General features: G+C 48.2%; 1 protein-coding gene across 4 annotated transcripts in view; it reads left to right on the top strand.

Annotated features, from left to right (window-relative positions):
- The window catches only part of SIRT5 (sirtuin 5), a 38677-nt gene extending 15172 nt beyond the window's left edge, over positions 1–23505 (top strand). For all 4 annotated transcript variants that reach the window (XM_075314741.1, XM_075314738.1, XM_075314739.1 and 1 more), the window contains 6 exons: positions 16261–16486; positions 17759–17846; positions 18038–18091; positions 18889–19012; positions 19903–20018; positions 22795–23505. In XM_075314741.1, coding sequence (XP_075170856.1) covers positions 16261–16486; positions 17759–17846; positions 18038–18091; positions 18889–19012; positions 19903–20018; positions 22795–22870 — 684 coding nt within the window. In that variant the 3' untranslated portion in view covers positions 22871–23505. The remainder of the gene's footprint in view (positions 1–16260; positions 16487–17758; positions 17847–18037; positions 18092–18888; positions 19013–19902; positions 20019–22794) is intronic.
- The last annotated feature ends 1655 nt before the right edge of the window (positions 23506–25160 follow it).

Genomic DNA, 25160 nt, shown 5'->3' with positions numbered 1-25160 from the left:
TGGCAGCAGTGGTTGCTGTCCTACACCTCCAGGGATTGGCAGTGATTCCTTACCTGGACGACCTTCTAGTCAAGGCCTCATCCAGTGTAGACTGCCAACGGAGTGTCTCTCTCACTGTCGCCACGCTAATTCAGTTCGGGTGGCTTGTCAACCTCCCCAAGTCGACTCTGATCCCGACCCAGGTACTCTTATACCTAGGGATGCAATTCGAGACTCTGCCGGCACTTGTCAAGTTGCCCTTAGTCAAACGGCAGTCCCTTCGTCTGGCGGTGCGCTCTCTGCTGAGGCACCGCCGTCATTCTCTCAGACGCCTCATGCAGGTGCTGGGTCAGATGGTGGCGTCCATGGAAGCGGTTCCCTTTGCCCAGTTCCATCTGCGTCCCTTGCAGCTGGACATTCTCCGCTGTTGGGACAAGCGGATCTCTTCTTTGGACAGGCTAGTGGCTCTGTCATCACAGGCCAGGAATACAGTGGTGGCTTCAGCCCCTCTCCCTGTCACAGGGGCGGTCCTTCCTGACTCCGTCCTGGGTGATTCTCACCACGGATGCCAGCCTCTCCGGTTGGGGAGCGGTGTTTCTCCATCACCGAGCACAGGGCACTTGGACTCCGTCCGAATCAGCCCTCCCGATCAATGTGCTGGAGATCAGAGCTGTGTTTCTAGCTCTCCTAGACTTTCACCACCTACTGGCGGGCAAGCACATTCGGGTTCAGTCGGACAACGCGACGGCGGTTGCCTACATCAATCACCAGGGCGGAACTCACAGCCGTCTGGCGATGTTGGAGGTTCAACGAATCCTCCAGTGGACGGAGGACTCAAAGTCCACCATATCTGCAGTCCACATCCCAGGCGTGGAAAACTGGGAGGCCGATTATCTCAGCCGTCAAACCGTGGACGGCGGCGAGTGGGCCCTGCATCCGTCAGTGTTCAGATCAATCTGCCGCAAGTGGGGCACTCCGGAAGTAGATCTAATGGCTTCCCGGCACAACAACAAGGTTCCGGTTTACGTGGCTCGCTCCCACGATCCTCAAGCCTTCGCAGCAGACGCACTGGTTCAGGATTGGTCTCAGTTCAGTCTGGCCTATGTGTTTCCCCCTCTGGCGCTCCTGCCCAGGGTTCTGCGCAAGATCCGAATGGAGGGCCGTCGAGTCATACTCATTGCTCCGGACTGGCCCAGGCGAGCCTGGTACCCAGACCTGCTCCGCCTGTCCGTAGAGATCCCGTGGCATCTCCCGGACCGCCCAGACCTTCTCTCTCAAGGTCCGTTCTTCCGCCAGAATTCTGCGGCTCTCAGATTGACGGCGTGGCTCTTGAGTCCTGGATCCTGACGGCTTCAGGCATTCCCTCTGAGGTCATCTCCACCATGACTCAGGCTCGGAAGTCTTCTTCGGCCAAGATTTACCACAGGACTTGGAGGATTTTCCTGTCCTGGTGTCGCTCTTCCGACCATGCCCCTTGGCCGTTCTCCTTGCCGACCATCCTGTCTTTCCTACAGTCTGGCCTACAACTAGGACTGTCCCTCAATTCCCTCAAGGGACAGGTGTCGGCTCTGTCGGTATTGTTCCAGCGGCGTATCGCTCGACTGGCTCAGGTGCGCACCTTCATGCAGGGCGCATCTCACATCATTCCTCCTTACCGACGACCTTTAGATCCCTGGGACCGTAATTTGGTCCTCACGGCCTTACAGAAACCCCCTTTTGAGCCTCTCAAGGAGGTTCCTTTGTCCAGACTTTCACAGAAAGTCGTCTTTCTAGTAGCCATAACTTCTCTCAGGAGAGTTTCCGATTTGGCTGCGCTTTCTTCGGAATCCCCCTTTTTGGTGTTTCACCAAGACAAGGTGGTTCTTCGTCCGACTCCGGACTTTCTTCCTAAGGTGGTGTCTTCCTTCCACCTTAACCAGGACATTTCATTGCCCTCTCTTTGTCCGGCCCCTGTGCATCGCTTTGAGAAGGCGTTGCACACCTTGGATTTGGTGCGGGCGCTCCGCATCTATGTGTCTCGCACCGCCGTTTTTCGGCGGTGCACCTCACTTTTCGTGCTAACCACGGGTCAGCGCAAGGGTCTCTCGGCATCCAAACCGACCTTGGCTCGTTGGGTTAGGTCGGCTATCGCCGATGCCTACCAGTCTTCTCAGGTGCCTCCCCCGTCGGGGATTAAGGCGCACTCGACCAGAGCTGTCGGTGCCTCCTGGGCTTTCAGGCACCAGGCTACGGCTCAGCAGGTGTGTCAGGCTGCCACTTGGTCCAGTCTGCACACTTTTTCGAAGCACTACCAAGTGCATGCTCATGCTTCGGCAGATGCGAGCTTGGGCAGACTCATCCTTCAGGCGGCTGTCGCCCATTTGTGAAGTTAGGTTTTGCCTACTTCTCAGTTTAGTTTATTTCCCACCCATGGACTGCTTTGGAACGTCCCATGGTCTGGGTCTCCCATAAAGGAACGTTAAAGAAAAAGAGAATTTTGTTTACTTACCGTAAATTCTTTTTCTTATAGTTCCGACATGGGAGACCCAGCTCCCTCCCTGTTGCCTGTTGGCAGTTTTTGTTCCGTGTGCTTCACGGCTGTTGTTAGTAGACAGAGTTCTGGTTTTGCCGAGTTTTACTCTATCTCTACTTATGGGTGGATGTCCTCCTTCAGCTTTTGCACTGAACTGGGTAGATTGTCATCCAGGGGGTGTATATAGCCCGGAGGGAGGAGCTACACGTTTGAGTGTAGTGCTTTGTGTGTCCTCCGGAGGTCGCTAGCTATACACCATGGTCTGGGTCTCCCATGTCGGAACTATAAGAAAAAGAATTTACGGTAAGTAAACAAAATTCTCTTTTTCCACCTGAGGTGGTCAAGGAGTGGGCTCAGTCCCCAAAGGTAGACCCTCCGGTGTCTAGGCTCGCAGCCCGGACCGTTATGTCGGTGGCTGATGGCACTTCCCTTAAGGATTCCACTGACCGCCAGATTGACCTTCTGGCCAAATCCGTGTATGAAGCGGCGGGGGCCGCGTTTTCTCCGACTTTTGCAGCAGTGTGGGCTCTCAAGGCCATCTCTGCTTCTCTAGAGGAGATGCATTCCCTCACCAGGGAATCTATGCCCGAAATGGATGCCTTAATTTCCCAAGCTTCGGCCTTTTCATCCTATGAAAAGCCATGCTGTCTGCCATGTCTGCCATGCTGGAGGCTTCTCACCGCACTGCGGTGGCTTCTGCTAATTCCCTCGCTTTCCGCAGAATCTTGTGGCTTCGAGAATGGAAGGCAGATGCTTCTTCAAAGAAGTACCTTGCTGGGCTCCCTTTTGCTGGGTCCCGGCTGTTCGGAGAACAGCTGGATGAAATTATTAAGGAAGCTACTGGCGGGAAGAGTACTTCCATGCCTCAAACTAAAGCCAGGAAACCTGTCCAGGGTAGGAATCAGTCGAGGTTTCGCTCCTTTCGTTCCTCCAACTGGTCATCCTCTAAGCCCTCGGCCTCGTCCGCTAACTCAGCCAAGGACCAGAAATCCAACTGGCGCACAAAAGCGCGTCCACAGAAGACCGCAGGAGCTGCTGCCACTAAGGCAGCCTCCTCGTGACTATCTGCCCGCTCCAGCAACGTCCTTAGTCGGTGGCAGGCTCTCCTACTTTGGCGACGCTTGGTTTCAACACGTCTCCGATCAGTGGGTGAGGGATGTCATTTCCCACGGCTACAAGATAGAATTCTCTTCCAGTCCGCCAAACAGATTTTTTTCTCTCAACTCCCCCCTGCTCCAAGGCCGCCGCCTTCTCACAGGCTGTGGCAGCCTTACAGGCCAATGGAGTAATTGTACCGGTTCCAGCCCAGGAACGGTTCAGAGGTTTCTACTCAAATCTCTTCCTAGTTCCCAAAAAGGACGGTACCTTCCGGCCCATCCTGGATCTGAAGCTTCTCAACAAGCATGTTCAGGTGCGGCGCTTTCGCATGGAGTCTCTGCGATCAGTCATTGCCTCTATGTCCCAAGGAGATTTCCTGGCATCCATCGACATCAGAGATGCCGATCTGCATGTGCCAATTGCAGTGTCACACCAGCGTTGGCTACGTTTTGCAGTAGGAGAGGATCACTTCCAATTCGTGGCTCTCCCCTTCGGGTTAGCCACGGCCCCTTGGGTATTCACCAAGGTCATGGCAGCAGTGATTGCAGTTCTGCACCTCCAGGTGTTGGCAGTGATTCCTTACCTGGACGACCTTCTAGTCAAGGCTTCATCCAGCGCAGACTGTCAGCGGAGTGTCTCGCTCACTCTCTCCACTCTAGCTCAATTCGGGTGGCTGGTCAATCTGCCCAAATCCACTCTGACTCCGACCCAGAGTCTCGCGTACCTAGGGATGCAGTTCGAGACCTTGACAGCACTTGTGAAGTTGCCCTTAGTCAAACAGCAGTCCCTCCAGCTAGCGGTGCGCTCTCTGCTGAGGCCCCGCCGTTATACCCTCAGGCATCTGATGCAAGTGCTGGGTCAAATAGTGGCGTCCATGGAGGCTGTTCCCTTTGCCCAGTTCCATCTGCGCCCCCTGCAGCTGGACATTCTCCGCTGTTGGGACAAGCGGCCTTCCTCCTTACACAGGTTAGTGGCTCTCTCGCCACAAACCAGGAGCTCTCTTCAGTGGTGGCTTCGGCCCCTCTCCCTGTCCCAGGGGTGCTCCTTCCTGGCCCCGTCCTGGGTGATTCTCACCACGGATGCCAGTCTATCCGGCTGGGGAGCGGTATGTCTCCACCACAGAGCGCAGGGCACTTGGACTCCGTCCGAGTCAGCCCTTTCAATCAATGTGCTGGAAACCAGAGCCGTGCTTCTAGCTCTCCTAGCACTTCACCACCTGTTGGCGGGCAAGCACATCCGAGTCCAGTCAGACAACGCGACAGCGGTTGCCTACATCAATCACCAAGGCGGGACACGCAGCCGCCTGGCGATGTTGGAAGTACAACGCATCCTTCAATGGACGGAGGACTCGAAGTCAACCATATCCGCAGTCCACATCCCAGGCGTGGAAAACTGGGAGGCAGATTATCTCAGCCGTCAAACCGTGGACGGTGGCGAGTGGTCCCTGCACCCGGCAGTGTTTCAGTCAATCTGCCGCAAATGGGGCACTCCGGAAGTGGACCTAATGGCATCCCGTCACAACAACAAGGTTCCCGTTTACGTGGCTCGCTCCCACGACCCTCAGGCATTCGCTGCGGACGCACTGGTTCAAGACTGGTCCCAGTTTCGTCTGTCCTACGTGTTTTCCCCCTCTAGCTCTCTTGCCCAGGGTTCTGCGCAAGATCAGAACGGAGGGCTGTCGAGTCATCCTCATTGCACCGGACTGGCCCAGGCGAGCTTGGTATCCAGACCTGCTCCATCTGTCCGTAGAGATGCCGTGGCATCTTCCGGACCGTCCAGACCTACTCTCTCACAAGGTCCGTTTTTCCGCCTGAATTCTGCGGCTCTCAAACTGACGGCGTGGCTCTTGAGTCCTGGATCTTGACGGCTTCTGGTATCCCTCCTGACGTCATCTCCACTATGACTCGGGCCCGTAAGTCTTCCTCCGCTAAGACCTATCACAGGACTTGGAAAATTTTCTTGTCCTGGTGTCGCTCTACTGACCATCCTCCTTGGCCATTCTCCTTGCCGACCCTTCTGTCTTTTCTACAGTCCGGTCTGCAGCTAGGACTGTCCCTCAACTCTCTCAAGCGACAAGTCTCAGCTCTGCCAGTTCTGTTCCAGCGGCGTCTCGCTCGGCTGACTCAGGTCCGCACCTTCATGCAAGGCGCGTCTCACATCATTCCGCCTTACCGGCAGCCCTTGGATCCCTGGGACCTTAATTTAGTTCTCACGGTTTTGCAGAAACCCCCCTTTGAGCCTCTTAGGGAGGTCCCTTTGCATAGTCTTTCACAGAAAGTGGTTTTTCTGGTGGCCATAACTTCCCTCAGGAGAGTCTCTGATTTGGCCGCGCTCTCTTCGGAGTCACCTTTTTTAGTTTTTCATCAAGACAAGGTGGTTCTCCGTCCGACTCCGGATTTCCTTCCTAAGGTGGTCTCTCCTTTCCACCTTAACCAGGACATTACCCTACCTTCCTTTTGTCCGGCTCCTGTTCATCGCTTTGAAAAAGCGCTGCATACTCTGGATCTGGTGCGTGCGCTCCGGATCTGTGTCTCGCACCGCTGCTCTTAGGCGGTGCACTTCTCTTTTTGTGCTGACCACAGGTCGGCGCAAGGGCCTCTCTGCTTCTAAGCCGACCTTGGCCCGTTGGATTAGATCGACCATTTCGGACGCCTACCAGAGTTCTCAGGTGCCTCCCCCGCCGGGGATCAAGGCACATTCGACCAGAGCTGTCGGTGCCTCTTGGGCTTTCAGGCACCAGGCTACGTACGGCTCAACAAGTCTGTCAGGCTGCCACTTGGACTAGCCTGCATACCTTTTCGAAGCACTACCAAGTGCATGCTCATGCTTCGGCAGATGCGAGCTTGGGCAGACGCATCCTTCAGGCGGCTGTCGCCCATTTGTGAAGTTAGGTTCTGCCTACTTCTTGCCTTTTTTCGGTTTATTTCCCACCCAGGGACTGCTTTGGAACGTCCCATGGTCTGGGTCTCCCAAAGGAATGATAAAGAAAAAGAGAATTTCTTTGTCGCTCCATTGGGAGACCCAGACAATTTGGGTGTATAGCTTCTGCCTCCGGAGGCCACACAAAGTATTACACTTAAAAGTGTAAAGCCCCTCCCCTTCTGCCTATACAACCCCCGTGCCTCACGGGCTCCTCAGTTTTCATGCTTTGTGCGAAGGAGGCTGACATCCACGCATAGCTCCACATGTTGGTCAGCAGCAGCTGCTGACTAGGTCGGATGGAAGAAAAGAGGGCCCATAACAGGGCCCCCAGCATGCTCCCTTCTCACCCCACTCTGGTCGGCGGTGCTGTTAAGGTTGAGGTACCCATTGCGGGTACACAGGCAGGAGCCACATGCTGTTTTCCTTCCCCATCCCTTAATGGGCTCTGGGTGAAGTGGGATCCTAATCGGTCTCCAGGCACTGAGACCGTGCTCCCTCCGCAGCCCCTGGGGAATCTGCTGGACAGGAGCCGGGTATCGTCAGGGACAAGGCCCTGCTACTGTGAGGTACTCTGTGTCCCCCTGGGGGACCGCGCATGGAGCGCTTGTGCCATACACACTGCAGCACTGCTGGGTGTGTTAGTGCGCCGGGGACTACCGCGCCGGCCGCGCTTATTTGCCGGCCGCGCTTATAACTTTAGTCCCCGGCTTTTGCGGCCTAGTATCGCATATTCCCGCCACCAGGCCTGCCAGTCAGGGGAAGGGCGGGACGCTGCACAGGACGTCAGCGCTGAGGGCAGGAGCATACTCTGTATCCTCCTCCCCCCTCACTCAGCTCAGTGGGGCATCAGATTCCCGCACTTTCTGGGGCACGCCCACGGCCCCCTCCTCCCCACAGAACGCCGGCAGCCATTCCTGTCAGCACTTCTGACGCTGGAGAGGAGAGACAACACGGCTCTGGGAGGCCCAGGCAAGGGAATCTGGTGATCACACAACCGCTTTGAGCGGTCGGTAAGCAGCACCTGGGTGCTGGCCCCACTGAGTGCCGAAGTGTGTATGTATATATATGTATGTATGTATGTATGTATGTATGTATGTATGTATGTATGTATGTATGTATGTATGTATGTATGTATGTATGTATGTATGTATGTATGTATGTATGTATGTATGTATGTATGTATATATGTATATATATGTATATATGTATGTATGTATGTATATATATATGTATGTATATGTATATATAATATGCGCTTATATGCTATACATTTACACTGTACGGTCGCACTGTTGATTTTTGGCTATATACCCTCCTGGATTGTACTCAGAGGAGACAACAGCATGTCGTCCGCAAAAAGCAAGGGTGCCAAAGCACAGGCTTACTTTGCAACCTGTACCTCATGTGCGGCTATACTACCGGCAGGTTCCACCGATCCTCATTGTGTGCAATGCTCGGCCCCTGTGGCACTTACTCAGCCGGAGCCTCTGCTACTGGTGGCCCAGGTGGAACCACCTGCTACCACTGTCCAGGTGACAGGGATGGAGTTTGCAGTATTTGCTGACAAACTGTCTGAGAGTATGGATAAATGGTCTGCTAAGATACTAGAAGCCTTACAGTCCAGACCGGTGACTCAGGCCACGGGCACTGTTCAATCATTGACCCCAAGCCCCCCTCAGTTGGAGCAGCAAAGTGCTCCTGGGGTGACCCATAGGTCCCAGGGTGAGGTCTCTGACACGGACCGCAGTCCCAGGCCGCCTAAACGGGCTCGCTGGGAAATTCCCTCAACCTCATCACACTGTTCGGAGTCTCAGCAGGAGGACTCTCTGGATGATGAAGCGGAGGTAGCAGATCAGGATTCTGATCCTGATGCCGCTCTTAACCTAGATACACCTGAAGGTGACGCCATAGTGAATGACCTTATAGCGACCATCAATCAGGTGTTGGATATTTCTCCACCAGCTCCTCCAATTGAGGAGTCAGCTTCTCAGCAGGAGAAATTCCGTTTCAGGTTTCCCAAGCGTACATTGAGTACGTTTCTGGATCACTCTGACTTCAGAGAGGCAGTCCAGAAACACCGAGCTTGTCCAGATAAGCGTTTTTCCAAGCGCCTTAAGGATACACGTTATCCCTTCCCCCCCCTGACGTTGTCAAGGGCTGGGCTCAGTGTCCCAAGGTGGATCCTCCAGTCTCCAGACTGGCGGCTAGATCCATAGTTGCAGTGGAAGATGGGGCTTCACTCAAAGATGCCACTGACAGACAGATGGAGCTCTGGTTGAAATCCATCTATGAAGCTATCGGCGCGTCTTTTGCTCCAGCATTCGCAGCCGTATGGGCACTCCAAGCTATCTCAGCTTGTCATGCGCAGATTAATGCAGTCACACGTACGTCTGCTCCGCAAGTGGTGTCCTTAACCTCTCAGGCGTCGGCGTTTGCGTCCTACGCCATTAATGCTGTCCTGGACTCTGCGAGCCGTACGGCGGTAGCATCCGCCAATTCGGTGGCAGTCCGCAGGGCCATGTGGCTACGTGAATGGAAGGCAGACTCTGCTTCCAAAAAGTTCTTAACCGGTTTGCCATTTTCTGGCGACCGTCTGTTTGGTGAGCGATTGGACGAAATCATTAAACAATCCAAGGGAAAGTACTCATCCTTACCCCAGTCCAAACCAAACAGACCTCAACCACGGAAGGTACAATCGAGGTTTCGGTCCTTTCGGTCCGCGGGCAGGTCTCAATTCTCCTCGTCCAAAAGGCCTCAGAAGGATCAGAGGAACTCCGATTCATGGCGGTCTAAGTCACGTCCTAAAAAGACCGCCGGGGGAACCGCTCCCAAAGCGGCCTCCTCATGACTTTCGGCCTCCCCAAACCACATCCTCGGTCGGTGGCAGGCTTTCCCGCTTTTGCGACGCCTGGCTGCCACAGGTAAGACCGTTGGGTGAGAGACATTCTGTCTCACGGTTACAGGATAGAGTTCAACTCTCGTCCTCCGACTCGGTTCTTCAGAACATCGCCGCCCCCCGAGCGAGCCGATGCTCTTCTTCAGGCGGTGTGCACTCTGAAGGCAGAAGGAGTGGTGATCCCTGTTCCTTTTCAGCAACAGGGTCACGGTTTTTACTCCAACTTGTTCGTGGTGCCGAAAAAGGACGGATCCTTCCGTCCTGTTCTGGACCTAAAACTGCTCAACAAACATGTAAAAACCAGGCGGTTCCGGATGGAATCGCTCCGCTCCGTCATCGCCTCAATGTCCCAAGGAGATTTTCTAGCATCAATCGACATCAAAGATGCTTATCTCCACGTACCGATTACTCCAGAGCATCAGCGCTTCCTGCGTTTCGCCATAGGGGACGAACACCTTCAGTTCGTGGCACTGCCTTTCGGCTTGGCGACAGCCCCACGGGTCTTCACCAAGGTCATGGCAACAGTAGTAGCAGTTCTGCACTCTCAGGGACACTCGGTGATCCCTTACTTAGACGATCTGCTTGTCAAGGCACCCTCTCAAGTGGCATGCCAACACAGCCTGAGCATTGCTCTAGAGACTCTCCAGAGTTTCGGATGGATCACCAATTTTCCAAAGTCAAATCTGACACCGGCCCAATCACTGACATATCTTGGCATGGAGTTTCATACTCTCTCAGCGATAGTGAAACTTCCGCTGGACAAACAGCGTTCACTGCAGACAGGGGTGCAATCTCTCCTTCAAGGCCAGTCACACCCCTTGAGGCGCCTCATGCACTTCCTAGGGAAGATGGTAGCAGCAATGGAGGCAGTTCCTTTTGCGCAGTTTCATCTGCGTCCACTTCAATGGGACATTCTCCGCAAATGGGACAGGAAGTCGACGTCCCTCGACAGGAACGTCTCCCTGTCTCGGGCAGCCAAGGCTTCCCTTCAGTGGTGGCTTCTTCCCACTTCTCTGTCGAAGGGGAAATCCTTCCTGCCCCCATCCTGGGCTGTGGTCACGACGGACGCGAGCCTGTCAGGGTGGGGAGCGGTCTTTCTCCACCACAGGGCTCAGGGTACTTGGACTCAGCCAGAGTCCTCCCTTCAGATCAATGTTCTGGAGATAAGGGCAGTGTATCTTGCCCTAAAGGTGTTCCAGCCGTGGCTGGAAGGCAAGCAGATCCGAATTCAGTCGGACAACTCCACAGCGGTGGCTTACATCAACCACCAAGGCGGAACACGCAGTCGGCAAGCCTTCCAGGAAGTCCGGCGGATTCTGCTATGGGTGGAAGCCACAGCCTCCACCATATCCGCAGTTCACATCCCGGGCGTAGAAAACTGGGAAGCAGACTTTCTCAGTCGCCAGGGCATGGACGCAGGGGAATGGTCCCTTTACCCGGACGTGTTTCAGGAGATCTGTTGCCGCTGGGGGATGCTGGACGTCGACCTAATGGCGTCCCGGCACAACCACAAGGTCCCGACATTCATGGCACGGTCTCAAGATCACAGAGCTCTGGCGGCAGACGCTTTAGTTCAGGATTGGTCGCAGTTTCAACTCCCTTTTGTGTTTCCTCCTCTGGCACTGTTGCCCAGAGTGTTACGCAAGATCAGGTCGGACTGCCGCCGCGCCATCCTCGTCGCTCCAGACTGGCCGAGGAGGTCGTGGTACCCGGATCTGTGGCATCTCACGGTGGGCCAACCGTGGGCACTACCAGACCGACCAGACTTGCTGTCTCAAGGACCGTTTTTCCATCTGAATTCTGCGGCCCTCAACCTGACTGTGTGGCCATTGAGTCCTGGATCCTAGCGTCTTCAGGGTTATCTCAAGAGGTCATTGCCACTATGAGACAGGCTAGGAAACCAACGTCCGCCAAGATCTACCACAGGACGTGGAGGATATTCTTATCTTGGTGCTCTGATCAGGGTTTTTCTCCCTGGCCATTTGCCTTGCCCACTTTTCTTTCCTTCCTTCAATCCGGATTGGAAAAAGGTTTGTCGCTCGGCTCCCTTAAGGGACAAGTCTCAGCGCTCTCTGTGTTCTTTCAGAAGCGCCTAGCCAGACTTCCACAGGTCCGCACGTTCCTGCAGGGGGTTTGTCACATAGTCCCTCCTTACAAGCGGCCGTTAGAACCCTGGGATCTGAACAGGGTGCTGATGGCTCTTCAGAAACCACCTTTCGAGCCAATGAGGGATATTCCTCTCTCACGCCTTTCGCAGAAAGTGGCCTTCCTAGTAGCAGTCACATCACTTCGGAGAGTGTCTGAGCTAGCAGCGCTGTCATGCAAAGCCCCTTTCCTGGTGTTTCACCAGGACAAGGTGGTTCTGCGTCCGGTTCCGGAATTTCTCCCTAAGGTGGTATCCCCCTTTCATCTCAATCAGGATATCTCCTTACCCTCTTTTTGTCCTCATCCAGTTCACCAATGTGAAAGGGATTTGCACTTGTTAGATCTGGTGAGAGCACTCAGACTCTACATTTCTCGTACGGCGCCCCTGCGCCGCTCGGATGCACTCTTTGTCCTTGTCGCTGGCCAGCGTAAAGGGTCACAGGCTTCCAAATCAACCCTGGCTCGGTGGATCAAGGAACCTATTCTCGAAGCCTACCGATCTTCTGGGCTTCCGGTTCCCTCAGGGCTAAGGGCCTATTCTACCAGAGCCGTGGGTGCGTCCTGGGCATTGCGGCACCAGGCTACGGCTCAGCAGGTGTCAGGCAGCTACCTGGTCGAGCCTGCACACTTTCACGAAATACTATCAGGTGCATACCTATGCTTCGGCAGATGCCAGGCTAGGTAGGCAAGTCCTTCAGGCGGCGGTTGCCCACCTGTAGGAAGGGGCCGTTTTACGGCTCTATTTCGAGGTTTTACTTTACCCACCCAGGGACTGCTTTTGGACGTCCCAATTGTCTGGGTCTCCCAATGGAGCGACAAAGAAGAAGGGAATTTTGTTTACTTACCGTAAATTCCTTTTCTTCTAGCTCCAATTGGGAGACCCAGCACCCGCCCCTATTCCCTTCGGGCTATTGTTCTTTGTGTACACATGTTGTTCATGTTCAATGGTTTCAGTTCTCCGAAATTTCTTCGGATTGAATTTACTTTAAACCAATTTATAACTTTTCCTCCTTCTTGCTTTTGCACCAAAACTGAGGAGCCCGTGAGGCACGGGGGGTGTATAGGCAGAAGGGGAGGGGCTTTACACTTTTAAGTGTAATACTTTGTGTGGCCTCCGGAGGCAGAAGCTATACACCCAAATTGTCTGGGTCTCCCAATTGGAGCTAGAAGAAAAGGAATTTACGGTAAGTAAACAAAATTCCCTTCTTTGTTTACTTACTGTAAATTCTTTTTCTTATAGTTCCGTATTGGGAGACCCAGCACCCTCCCTGTTGCCTGTTGGCAGTTTCTTGTTCCGCGTGTTATCACCGGCTGTTGTCGTGGACAGAGTCTCCGGTTGTTCCGGCTCTTGCTCTGTTCTACTTGTGGGTGGCTATTCTCCTTCAGCTTTTGCACTAAACTGGCTGGGTCTGCTCACCAGGGGGTGTATAAGCTCAGAGGGAGGAGCTACACTTTTGAGTGTAGTACTTTGTGTGTCCTCCGGAGGTAGAAGCTAAACACCCATAGTCTGGGTCTCCCAATACGGAACTATAAGAAAAAGAATTTACGGTAAGTAAACAAAATTCTCTTTATGTTCTACACAGCGGCCTGGGCTCTTACATACATCATGTTAGAATGCTGTATATAAGAGCCCGCTGGTGGTGGCCGCAGCTTTTAGGGCAAAAAACTGGTGACAAGTTCCTTTTTAAGGTTGCAGTAATAGAAGCACGGTGAGTAACCACAGCGTGGAACCACATCTTCTCCCACCTCCCACAGTGAATAATCATTGGTGGATAGAGATGGATGCTGTAGGGAAGCTCCACAAAGCCATTCTGTTTCTTGAGTAAAAAAAAAAGCGTAGGGATGGTTAGAACTTAAATATAGATATTTATAAAGGGTGTTTATAGGTATCAGGCCATCTAAAATCAATGTAGAATTACTTCTGACACTTATGTTGGCATTGACCTTTTTGGTCTTGATGTGGGGTGGGTGAGCCTCTTCTTCTTCTTCTGCAAGTTTAACCCCCTTCAGCCCCGGGGCACTTTACGTTTTTGCGTTTTTGTTTTTTGCTCCCCTTCTTCCGAGAGCCGTAACATTTTTATTTTTCTGTCAATCTTGCCATATGAGGGCTTGTTTTTTGCAGGACGAGTTGTACTTTTAAATGAAACCATACGTTTTACCATATAGTGTACTGGAAAACTGCAAAAAAATTCCAAGTGCGGAAAATTTACAAAAAGTGTGATCGTACAATAGTTTTTGGGATATTTTATTCAGTGTTCACTATATGGTAAAACTGATGTATCTATGTGATGCCTGAGGTCTGTGCGAGTTTGTAGACACCAAACATGAATAGGTTTACTTGTATTTAAAGGGTTAAAAAAAAAAATTCACAAGCTTGTCCATAAAAAGTGGCGCACGTTTTGCGCCATTTTCCAAAACCCGTAGCATTCTTTTTTTGGGATCTATGGCTCAGTGACGGCTTATTTTTTTGCGTCTCAACCTGACGTTTTTAACGGTACCATTTTTGTGCAGATGCTACGTTTTGATCGCCTGTTTTTGCATTTTGCGCAAAATTTGCGGCGACCAAAAAACGTAATTTTGGCGTTTGGAATTTTTTTGCCGCTACGCTGTTTACTGATCAGATTAATTGATTTTATTTTTTGATCGGGCATTTCAGAACGCAGCGATACCAAATGTGTTTTTTTTTTTTTTAACCCTTTCTATTTTTAAGGGGAGTGATTTTGAATTTTTAGGGTTTTTTTTTATTTAATTACTAGTCCCCCTAGGGGTCTATAGTGCAGAGCGATCGGATTGCTATCTGCAGATCACAGCTACAGAGCGGAGAACTGCAGATTTGGTGCTTTACTTTCAATGCCGGCTGTATTCCAGCATTGAGAGGAAGTGACTCATGTTGGCTACAGGCGTCATCACATGACCCTGTACTACCATGGCAACCACCGAAAGTCACGTGATCACTCACGTGACTTTCGGTGGGGGCGGCGGTAAGTAAAAATCGTGACCGCGCTTATATACATCTCGCTGCCAGACTTTGGCAGTGAGATGTAAGGGATTAATGTTACTGGTGGAATGCGATTCCACTCGTAACATGCAGGCACACATGTCAGCTGTTGAAAACAGCTGATATGTGTGCTGATCGCCGCATCCTGCCCGTGGCAGGGGGCGGGGCTTAGCGGCACACGCTCCATGACTGAAAGATCCGTCAAGGGGTTAAAGAGGACTAGTAGCTAGCGAATAATATGTCATTGTTTTATCTGCTGTAAATGTCTCTCCTCTCCTGATTATGGTAATCTTAGTGCCCTCTTCTTTACATACATTTTTAGTTTAGCTAGGCAAGCAGGTGTGGTCCTTAATTCTGTGGGCATCTTTATGAGGATTACTAGATTTGCCTACAGGGAGGATGTATGTGTGATAGATAGATAGATAGATACATACATACGTGTGTATGTGTGTGTGTGTGTGTGTGTTTATTGTCCATGGTCATGTTATTTTATGTTTGTTTTTTCCCAAACTAAAGTCAAACCACTTATATATTCATATAGGAGACTTGGCTCCTCAAAAAAATCCTACCTGTGGTGTAGAGTTCTCTCATTTTGTCTTAAATAAGTTATATTAAATATGTAAATCATGTGAAACAGTGCACTTAATGGTATGACCAACGGCTCCATGCACAGATCCGCCCACTTTGTTATAATCCTCCTCGCCTGTTGACTGACAGCACTAGCTGCCTGGGCTGCATCCCGAGCCCTGCACGCACTGGCACTACATGAACTTGTACCGGTGTCAGTGTGAGCAGGTTTGTTCTCCTCCCTCTCCTGTCTGGATGCTCTTCACAAGCCATGCTGATGGGAGGTGGATGAGAACAAATCTGCTGACACAAACACTGTTCCGAGCTCATGAAGTGTCAGTGTGTGCATACTCTCCTGTCTGCATCGGCTGCTCTCTTCACAGTAATAAGCAATGCTAGCAGAGGGATGAGAGTTTACACGCACTGGCACTACATGAGCTGAGCGCACAGTTTTGGGCCTCTTTCACATGCCCATGTTTTTGGTACATGTAACATCCCTTTCCACACGTACCGGAGACACGGACACACATGGACCCATTAAAATCAATGGGTTCGCACACACGTCCATGTCACATGGTCCGTCTGCTCCACACAGCGACATGTTCATTTTTCTCTGGCAGCACGGATGTCACACATACTGCACGCTGAGATCCGTGTGACACGTATCAGAGAAAACGCGTGTCTTTGAAATGAAATGATTTTCTATACTCACCTGTCTTCAGCGCTGCTGTCTATTGCATCCAGGCCTGCTCATAATGTTCATGAATATTCACTGCACTGACTGTGGCCACGGAAGCAGCAAAAGCGCTGGGAACAGGTGAGTATCCAGCAGTGTGTGTGGCAGTGACGTCAGTTTCATCAGAGTATCCAATGAACTCGGATGACCACCTGACGCCATTGCCAAGCAACCCAATCCAAAAAAGCAATTCTACTAATATACAGTGTTCTTTAAACTGGCTCAAAGGAGGAGAAAAAAGTTTTATTAACAGGGAGATCAAAAGATAAGGCCCAAAATGGATGTCCATGAACCAACATAGTACTCATTGAAGAGAAGGTACATGAAAAGGATAACCGGGGCTGACTATGCAAGTGATGTGGTGTTTTTTGTTTTGTACTAAAGCCACTCTGTTCTTCGTCTAATAGCACTTGGCGACACCTGAAGCTTTTGCCAGGAATCCATCCCGTGTATGGGAGTTCTATCACTACCGAAGAGAAGTGATGCTTACAAAAAGCCCAAACCCAGCTCACCTCGCCATCGCAGAATGCGAAGCTCGGCTCCGAAAACAGGGAAGGAAAGTTGTGGTGATAACGCAGAATATTGACGAGTTGCATCGCAAGGCAGGAACGCGCAATCTGTATGAAATTCATGGTAGGATGGCTGTTCATTTCACACCTTGTCTGTGCCGAATTAGGCCAATGATATTTACTAAGCCATTACAGTGTATTCTATTATGTAAGTGAGGGTTATCGGGATGTAGTGTTCACCTCACTACTGTCTGACAAAGTATATATGGGTCAGTGCAATACTCACATCCCCTTATCCTGATCATAAAAAATATTGCATCTTATTTCAATATTTGGGAGTGTAATTTAAGGAGGGGTCTCCTAGTTTCAGTATTAACCATTTACTAAGCGCTTACCAAAACAACCAACTTTATGTCGTCTGTTTTCAGGCACAAAGGGATCTTAATTGTATAGTTTGCTTGTTGCCTAGGTTACCGGCCACTTCTGTAGGTTTAGTGACCAGTCTCAGTAAAAAAAACATTTTGCTACACCGCTTGCAAGTTCTGCTCTGTACCCGGTCAGAGTCAGTACCCCGTGCGTTCTCTGATGCGTCAGAGAAGTTGCCTCATATAGCAGCACAGTTAATGACAGCAGTGAGATCTTGCCAGATCCGATCTGTCATTCATAAGGACCACACTGCCCCCCTGGCAAGGAAGGAGAGCAATGTGCTCCTGCAGTGAGATATATGTATACAGTATGTATATCCACTTTTCATGGAGGTCTTATTTGTCAGCACTGCATCAGTAATGCCATTTTTGCAACACACAACCATTGCAACCAATCACTAACCTCGATTATGATAGAAGGAACAAGATTGAGCCTGGTGATTGGCTGCAGTGGTCACATGTTCTAGGCTGGGTAGCAGCCAAGGCTTCAATGAGCAAATAAAGATTATTTTAATATTTTTCAGCATTCCCTTTCCAGATCCTTGGAAAGTCCCAAAGAATACCTACTCATGAGCCTGTTGGTTCCATTGTATTCACTCTACAGTGAATGGCGACCATACATTTAGTTTATAAGGAGACTATATTTGCGTAAATTGTCTGACGTCCACCTAATCCCGCTTTTACACTTGCTGACATTTTGGTGGAAATATCGAACTGGCCATCACTTGTCCTGGAAATTTTTTTTCTCTGGGGTAGTGGGAAGCTGGACTCCTTGTGAAAGGGCTTGTCTACAATTGGACAGCCCCTTTAAGGACACATGCGAGAGGTATAGGAGTTGCGATGAAAGTTTGCATTGTTGATTTCTGATATACTTTTGATCTACACTATTTTTAACCATTTGTTAGAGTATATATTAAGCTTGAATGCGATTCCAAGCAATTTTTATTAAATCTGTCTGTGATGTCTTTCAGGTAGCTTGTTTAGGACCCAATGTAACACTTGCGGCAGTGTGAAGGAAAACTACAAGAGTCCTGTCTGCGCCTCCCTTGAAGGAAAGGGGTAAGTTTCCACACACTTACACTGGTTATTGCTTTATTCAGTGTTCTCATGGTATTTTATTATTGGGGCATAGTTCGTTGCTCATCTGCTAGGTATGCTTGCCTGTTCTCTCCAAAATAAAAGCTTACACAAGCTAGATTGGCCTCTGTTAATGATCACAATTAATCGTGCCTTTTTTGCACTTTAATTAGGTCTCCTGATCCTGAGGTACAAGATGCTGCTATTCCAGTAGAGGACCTACCACGGTGAGGACTTCTGTGAAGTAATATTTCTGTGCTCTTTGGTCATGTGCAGTGTATTTATTTTATTTTTTATTTGGCGTTTCCTCTTAACTATATGAACCAGTTTATTTATCACCAAGAATATTCTTGTGCGTTAGGAAATACAATTGAGCATTTAGCGCTGAAAACAACTTTGGTTTGTGATCTCCTTTCAAAGGCTATGGATACATACATTTTCATCGTTTTTACGCAATTGACAAATTTTATAAAATCTACAAAGGCTACCATTTTGCTGAAGTAGAGTCTGTGCAACTGCTTCACATAGCTGAGCTTGCTGTTGCTGACTTGGATCTGAAAGAACAATGGTATCTGCTCTCCTTGCGTTCTCTCAGAGAAATAATCAGGGATGGGAACGTAAACGCTACCGCCCCCGGCAGAGTCTGGGTGTCATCTTCCCTCATACAGAATCTGCAATATTACCAGTGTAGAGAAAGGACGGCAGAATCTGTAGGCGGGTGAGATCAGTGTCTGCATAGATGAGCAGTAAATATTCAAGGCGATGGCACAGGAATGAAGCCTTGCTATGGCAGCTGCCTTTCTTTTTACAGCCTTTACTTTAAGCATGTATTACTCGGATACACTGCATATCAAAAGTACTATCTGACATTATTATACATGACAAAAAACAGGGGTCTAAATATCTAACATGGGAAAAGCCCCTTTAATTCTGTTACATTTTCAACTTCCAAACAGACTGGTTTGTTATGAACAGTGACATTTATATGTGAACTATAATCTAATGAAAGTTTGTCTGGTTACAGTTGCGAAGAAAATGACTGCAATGGCCTCTTACGACCGAATGTGGTATGGTTTGGGGAGACCTTGGACTCCAATGTTCTAGGAGAGGTGGAAAAAGAATTGGAAATTTGTGACTTATGCTTGGTGGTAAGTATTACAGAAGATAAATCAGACTTGTTGAAGGGAACCTGTCACCAGATTTGGTGACTATAAGCTGCGGCCACCACCAGTGGGCTCTTATTAACAGCATTCTAACATGCTGTATATAAGAGCCCAGGCCGCTGTGTAGAACATAAAAAAAACACTTTATAATACCTAAACAGGTCGCTGCAGTGGATGTGGGACCTCTGGTGCCGACACCTCTTCTTTCGGCCATCTTTGTCCTCCAGCTTTTGAAGCCGCGGTGCATCATGCCTCCGACGTCATGCACCCTTGCCGGCATTGAGGTCTTGCGCAGGCGCACTTTGATCTGCCCTGAGCAGGGCAGATCAAAGTATTGTAGCGCGCAAGCACGGGACCGGCGAGTGTGTGACGTAGACACGTCATGCACACAAGCTTCAGAAGGAGAACAAAGATGGTCGAAAGAGTAGGCGCCGGAGGACGAAGACGCCCATTTGAGCCATATCCACCGCAGCGACTGGTTTAGGTGAGTATTATAAAGTGTTTATGTTCTCACAGCGGCCTGGGCTCTTATATACAGCATGTTAGAATGCTGTATATAAGAGCCCACTGGTGGTGGCCGCAGCTTATAGGGCAAAAAACTGGTGACAGGTTCCCTTTTTAAATACAGCTCGATAATAACATGTAACAATGTACATATACTGTATGGACCAGGACTGGATAGGAAACAAATCTGTAGAATGAATCCTATACATCTATTACTTGTCTAAATATAATAACCTTGGCAATTGTAATAGAACTTGGAAGACATTTGAATGAGAGAGTTCCAAATATCTGGCTCTTCCAGACTAATAGTTCTACCACATATTTAATAGAACAGTGTCACAATGTGTCTGATATACTGTCCTCTTGTGCAGGTTGGAACTTCTTCTGTTGTCTATCCTGCTGCCATGTTTGCACCACAAGTTGCTGCAAGAGGGGTACCTGTAGCTGAATTCAACATGGAAAGTACCCCAGCCACTATGGGCTTCAAGTAAGTACTAGTTGTCTTGATTGTTACAACATTAAGCATGGCAACTTTTTATCTGGGCTTTCTTGAGGTTGGCATGTAGAAAGCAGGAATGAGTAAGCTATTAGTATGCTTAACCTGTAATATTATAGTTTTCATGAAGGGCATTGATCCAGGCCCTCTTTGTAATGGTTAACCCCTTCACGACCGGCCGATTTTTCGCTTTCTGTTTTTTTTTGTTCTTCGCCATTCTTCTGAGACGTAACTTTTTTTTATTTTTCAGTCAATATGGTCATGTGAGGGCTCATTTTTTTGTTGAACGAGCTGTACTTTTATATGAAACCATAAGTTTTACCATATAGTGTACTGGAAAACGGCAAAAAAAAAATTCCAAATGCAGAAAAATTGCAAAAGTGCAATAGCACTATTGTTTTTGAGATATTTTATTCACTGTGTTCACTATATGATAAAATTGATGTGTTGGTGTGATGCCTCAGGTCAGTTCGAGTTTGTAGGCACCAAACATGTATAGGTTTACTTTTATATAGGGGGTTAAAAAAAAATCGGACGTTTGTCCGAAAAAAGTGCGGCATGTTTTACGCCATATTCCGTGACCTGTAGCGTTCTCATTTTTCGGGATCTATGGCTCAGTGACTGCTTTTTGCGTCTCGAGCTGACGTTTTTAACTGTACCATTTTTGCACAGATGCTACGTTTTTGATCGCCTGTTATTGCATTTTGTGCAAAAGTTGTGGAGACAAAACGTTATTTTGGCGTTTGAAATTTTTTTTGCTGCTACGCTGTTTACTGATCAGATTTATTGATTTTATAGTTTTATTGGGTGATTCTGAATGCGGCGATACCAAATGTGTATTTTTAATTTTTTTTTTTTAACACTTTAATTTTCAATGGGGCGAAAGGGGGGTGACTTGAACCTTAGGGGGGGTTTTTTGTTTTTTTTAATTTTTAAATTTTTTTTTTTTTTACTTTTATTAGTCTCCCCCCCCCCCGCCTCTCCACAAGGGCAGAGCAATCCGATTGTTGATCGCTATAGCTCCCTATCTGGTGATTACAGCTACACAGCTGTAAACAGCAGATACGCTCACTTTCTGCTTCACTCAGCCCTGGGCCGAGTGAAACTGAAAGTAATTCATGTGTACTACAGGAGTCATCACATGACCCTGTGCTACCATGACAACCACCGGTATCTGCCGGTAAGAAAGTATACCGCGATCGCAATTATAATGGCGCTGTCACATATTGACAGCGCCATTTAAGGGGTTACATGGCACGAGCAGATAACAATTCTGCTCGTGCCTAGCAGGCACACATCTCGGCTGTGAAAATCAGTTGAGATGTGAGCCGATCGTGGCATGCTGCCGGCGGCAGGCCGCGGGCAGTAACGTTATGACCGCGAGGACATAAAATTACTGCCTGCTGTCGTTAAGGGGTTAATTCACTACAAAAACTACACCACCATGTGATGTGATATTAGAGAGTTCCAGGGTCTCGCTTCTCTTGCAGTAAAGAATCATCCATGTTTAGGATTAACCCTTCTTTCTTCTAGACATAGTGGATGCCCCTTTGTCCCCATCGCAGGCCTAGGTGTAAAAAGATCATTAGACAGATCTGTCTTGTCCCTTCATATAATTGTACACTGTAATATGATTGCCCCTAAGACTTAAAACCTGCTTGGTTTTGCAGTCCACCCATTCCTTTATTAACCTTGGTGCTTCACTGCACCCGCTCTAGCTGAGCTTTGTCCTTTACACCCTGTGGCCCAAATTTGTACTCCGTATTCTAAATGTGGCTGAATTAACGACATCTATAGAGGCAAAACTATGGTCCTGTCATGCACATTTATTCCTCCTCTGTATTGCAGCCTATGGTTTTATTTAAATTGTCAGCAACTCCCTGGTACTAGTCACTAAAGTTGAGTTTACAGTCGCTAATACATCCAAATTGTGGGGAGTGTTTTTTTTTTTTTTTTTTTTTTTTTTTTTTTTTTTTTTTTTTGTTCCTCCCCTCCCCATATTATGATCTGCTTCCTCACCAGATTGCCATTTCTAAGCCCAAGCCTCCAGTTTACATAAATCTGCCTGTAGTATTTAAATTATCCTCCCCTCGGTCTTTTAGACATTAGAAACTTGGTATAACTATAGATATTGAAATTCCACTGTGTATGCTCTGGAAAAGTCATTAATAAATAGATCACTTTGTAATAAGTCGATGAAGGCCCATTACTGACCCCTGTGATACCCATTAATAGCATGTTCTATTGGGAAATAGAGGGAGGTTATCACTGAGCCATATTTTCCACTAGTCTTATCATAATTTTATGTGGCAGCATATCCAACCCCTTTTTATAGATATAATAAAAAAATATTTGTCCTTAGATGGTTATGATCCTAAGTCACAGTCCAAAGCAGAATTCACAAATTCTGTAAAATGTCCTGTTGGGGTACTCAAAGGAAGTGTGCAGCACAAAATAACTGCTCAAACCAAGCAATAGGTGGAAAACAAGCGCTTGTGCTTGGTTTAAACAGTCCTTTTTTGCTGACAGATTGCCTTCAAGCTGGCATTATAAAATGATCGCTCTCATCTGGGCATGTTAATTTAAATGGGGAGAATAAGCTGTTACCAGACCCTGATGAAACAAATGACTGGCTCTGTACTTATTTGTATATTATATGTCATGGCCTTTTACAATTAGGCCGCTAAGCAGCTTTGTATGTCTGGTCACCCACGTTTCATGGATTATGTAAATCTAAACTAAATTCTATATTTTGTTCTCTGTTTAGGTTTCACTTCCAGGGACCCTGTGGAACAACTCTGGCTCCTGCAATTGCGCGCCATGAAACAGAGTTTGTCTCCTGAATAGGCTACATGGCAGAGAGAAGGCTGTCACTGTTAATTTGGTGTGTGAGCACAGAAGGACTGCGACGGGCATATTAACTTGCCTGTTTGGCCAGTCTTGGCTGTTTCCAGGGTTTTGTCCACTACTATGGACATTGTAATGCACCAAAAATGTATCTGCTGATCAATAGCAGAAAACTACAATCCCAAATATATTGGTCACTGGTTATCCAGCGAGCCGCTTTCTGTATAGGACTTCAGATCTTGTGCTGGATCTTTATTAACATTAAAAAAAGTTGCCTATTGACTCCTCTTACATTTTTATCATGTTTTCTGTAAATGCCTGGTATATTTCCAGGTTACAGAGGGATTGGTGAATTTCCACACTTCCTTACTGACTCTGCGGGCAAATCATGCAGCTTCCATTGGTAGGACAATTATGTGTATGTATGCAATTTAGTTTCTAGTGTAGTATCCTTTCACCACCATGTCAATAAACTGTTACAATGATGAATTGCAATTATACGTTTGGTCTAATTAGTGCAAGAACGTGTATTTTTTGCTTTGTTTTTTTTTTTTTTTTGACGATTACAGCAGGAAAACAATTTGTGAAGCTAATAAATCCTGACGAGAATGTGTCTTCACCATGAACATAACATGTCTATTTATTAAATGCTCTGATCTTTCTGTATAATTTTAACACTTGAGGTTTTTTTTTTTTTTTTTTTTTTTTTTATATGTTCATTCAGGCCATTTTGCTCATCCTTAAAGGGGTTGTCCACTAGTTGGATAATCTCTTCTCATTCCCCATGTTTGGCCCCCGATTGAAACTTAAAAAAAACCAAAAAAACTTCTACTTCCCTCTTGTTCTGGCGCCATTCCAGAGGTGTCGGCACTCACGTTCCTGAGTTAGTGTGATTGTGACGTCTTTCAAACCCTGTGCCCAATCGCCACCGGCTTCTCTTTCCCCTCCTTCAGACAAATGATTGATCAACAGGGAGTGCTGCGGCTGCCCTCTCGCTTCCTTCAGATATTAATTCTGTACATAGGAGAGGAGCGTGAAGCCAGCACTGACTGTCCACAGGGACAGTATCATAACAATGTAATGCAAGCCCTGGGTGAACCAGTGTCAATATTGCTGGAATGGTGCCAGAAGTGAGTAAAAGTGTTGTTTTACTGGGGGGAACCTAGGGATTTAGATTTTTAATCTGCATAGTGGATAAGCTCTTTAATCCCTTCACTACCTTTGACATACATGTACATCAAAGGTTATGGTCTTTCATTTGGTGCATGCTCAAAAGCTGAGCTCTCATCATTCCCAGCATGTGACAGCTAATCTAATCAGCCATGGTTGGAGCAATGCTTCTGCTGTGGCTGTTAACTTGCTGAGTGCCACTTGCAATCTGACGAAATTTACCATGCGCCACCACGGAGCAAATCATTCCCAGCTGTCTGCATGCCGTAAAATGATTGCAGGGCACCGATTTGCCATGACAGGCACTGGTCTGCTGATGGACCCCCCCCCCCTTCCATGTCTGTCATTACAATACTCCTATGAATGCCAGCCACGGGATGGTATTCATAGATTATGATTTTAGTTATACATAGCAGTGCCAAAGCACTGCTGTGTGTAGCACAAACCTTTTGATGATTGCAGCTTTAAGTACCTTAAGGGTACTAATATGCAGTAAAAAGTGAGTTGGGGGGGGGGGGGGGTTTAAAACTATGGAGAGGGGGGAAAAACCCCCAAAATATTTAATCAACAGCCCCCCCCCCAATTAAAAACAAAAGAAAAAAAAAAAAAACTACACACATACGGTATTGCTTTGCTCGTAACAGTTCGATCTATCTACACATGAAATAAATTAATCCTGAAAAAGCAACCCTTGGAAAATGGTGACACAAATGGTGGGTGGGGGGGAGAAATTCTTCCAAATGTCAGCGTTTTTTTTTTTTTTTCCTGTTGCCCTCTCCCCTCCCCCATTTTTAAATAGCCAAAAACGATACGTTTGATATTTGTGTACTTGTTCTGACCTGGGGAATCACACTGCCAGCTCACTTTAACCATATCGTAAATGTGGTAAATAAAGAAAAAAACAAACAAAATTGCAAAATTTTATTTGCTTACGCACTTTGAATCCAGACCCCAATCCCACGTCTCCTCTCCAGTGTGTCACATAATAAAATCAATTGTCATTCAAAAGTACACCTGTTCCTGCAAAAACAAGCCCTCATTCGACAAAGTTATGGCTCTTGGAACATGGGGAACAAAAAAACACAGCGCACCCCACCCTTCCTCCCCCCAAAAATA

The sequence above is a fragment of the Anomaloglossus baeobatrachus genome, chromosome 6, assembly GCF_048569485.1.
Source record: "Anomaloglossus baeobatrachus isolate aAnoBae1 chromosome 6, aAnoBae1.hap1, whole genome shotgun sequence".
NCBI lineage: Eukaryota > Metazoa > Chordata > Amphibia > Anura > Aromobatidae > Anomaloglossus > Anomaloglossus baeobatrachus.
The sequence above is the reverse complement of the archived record's forward strand: the minus strand, read 5'-3'. Positions and strand labels throughout refer to the sequence as shown.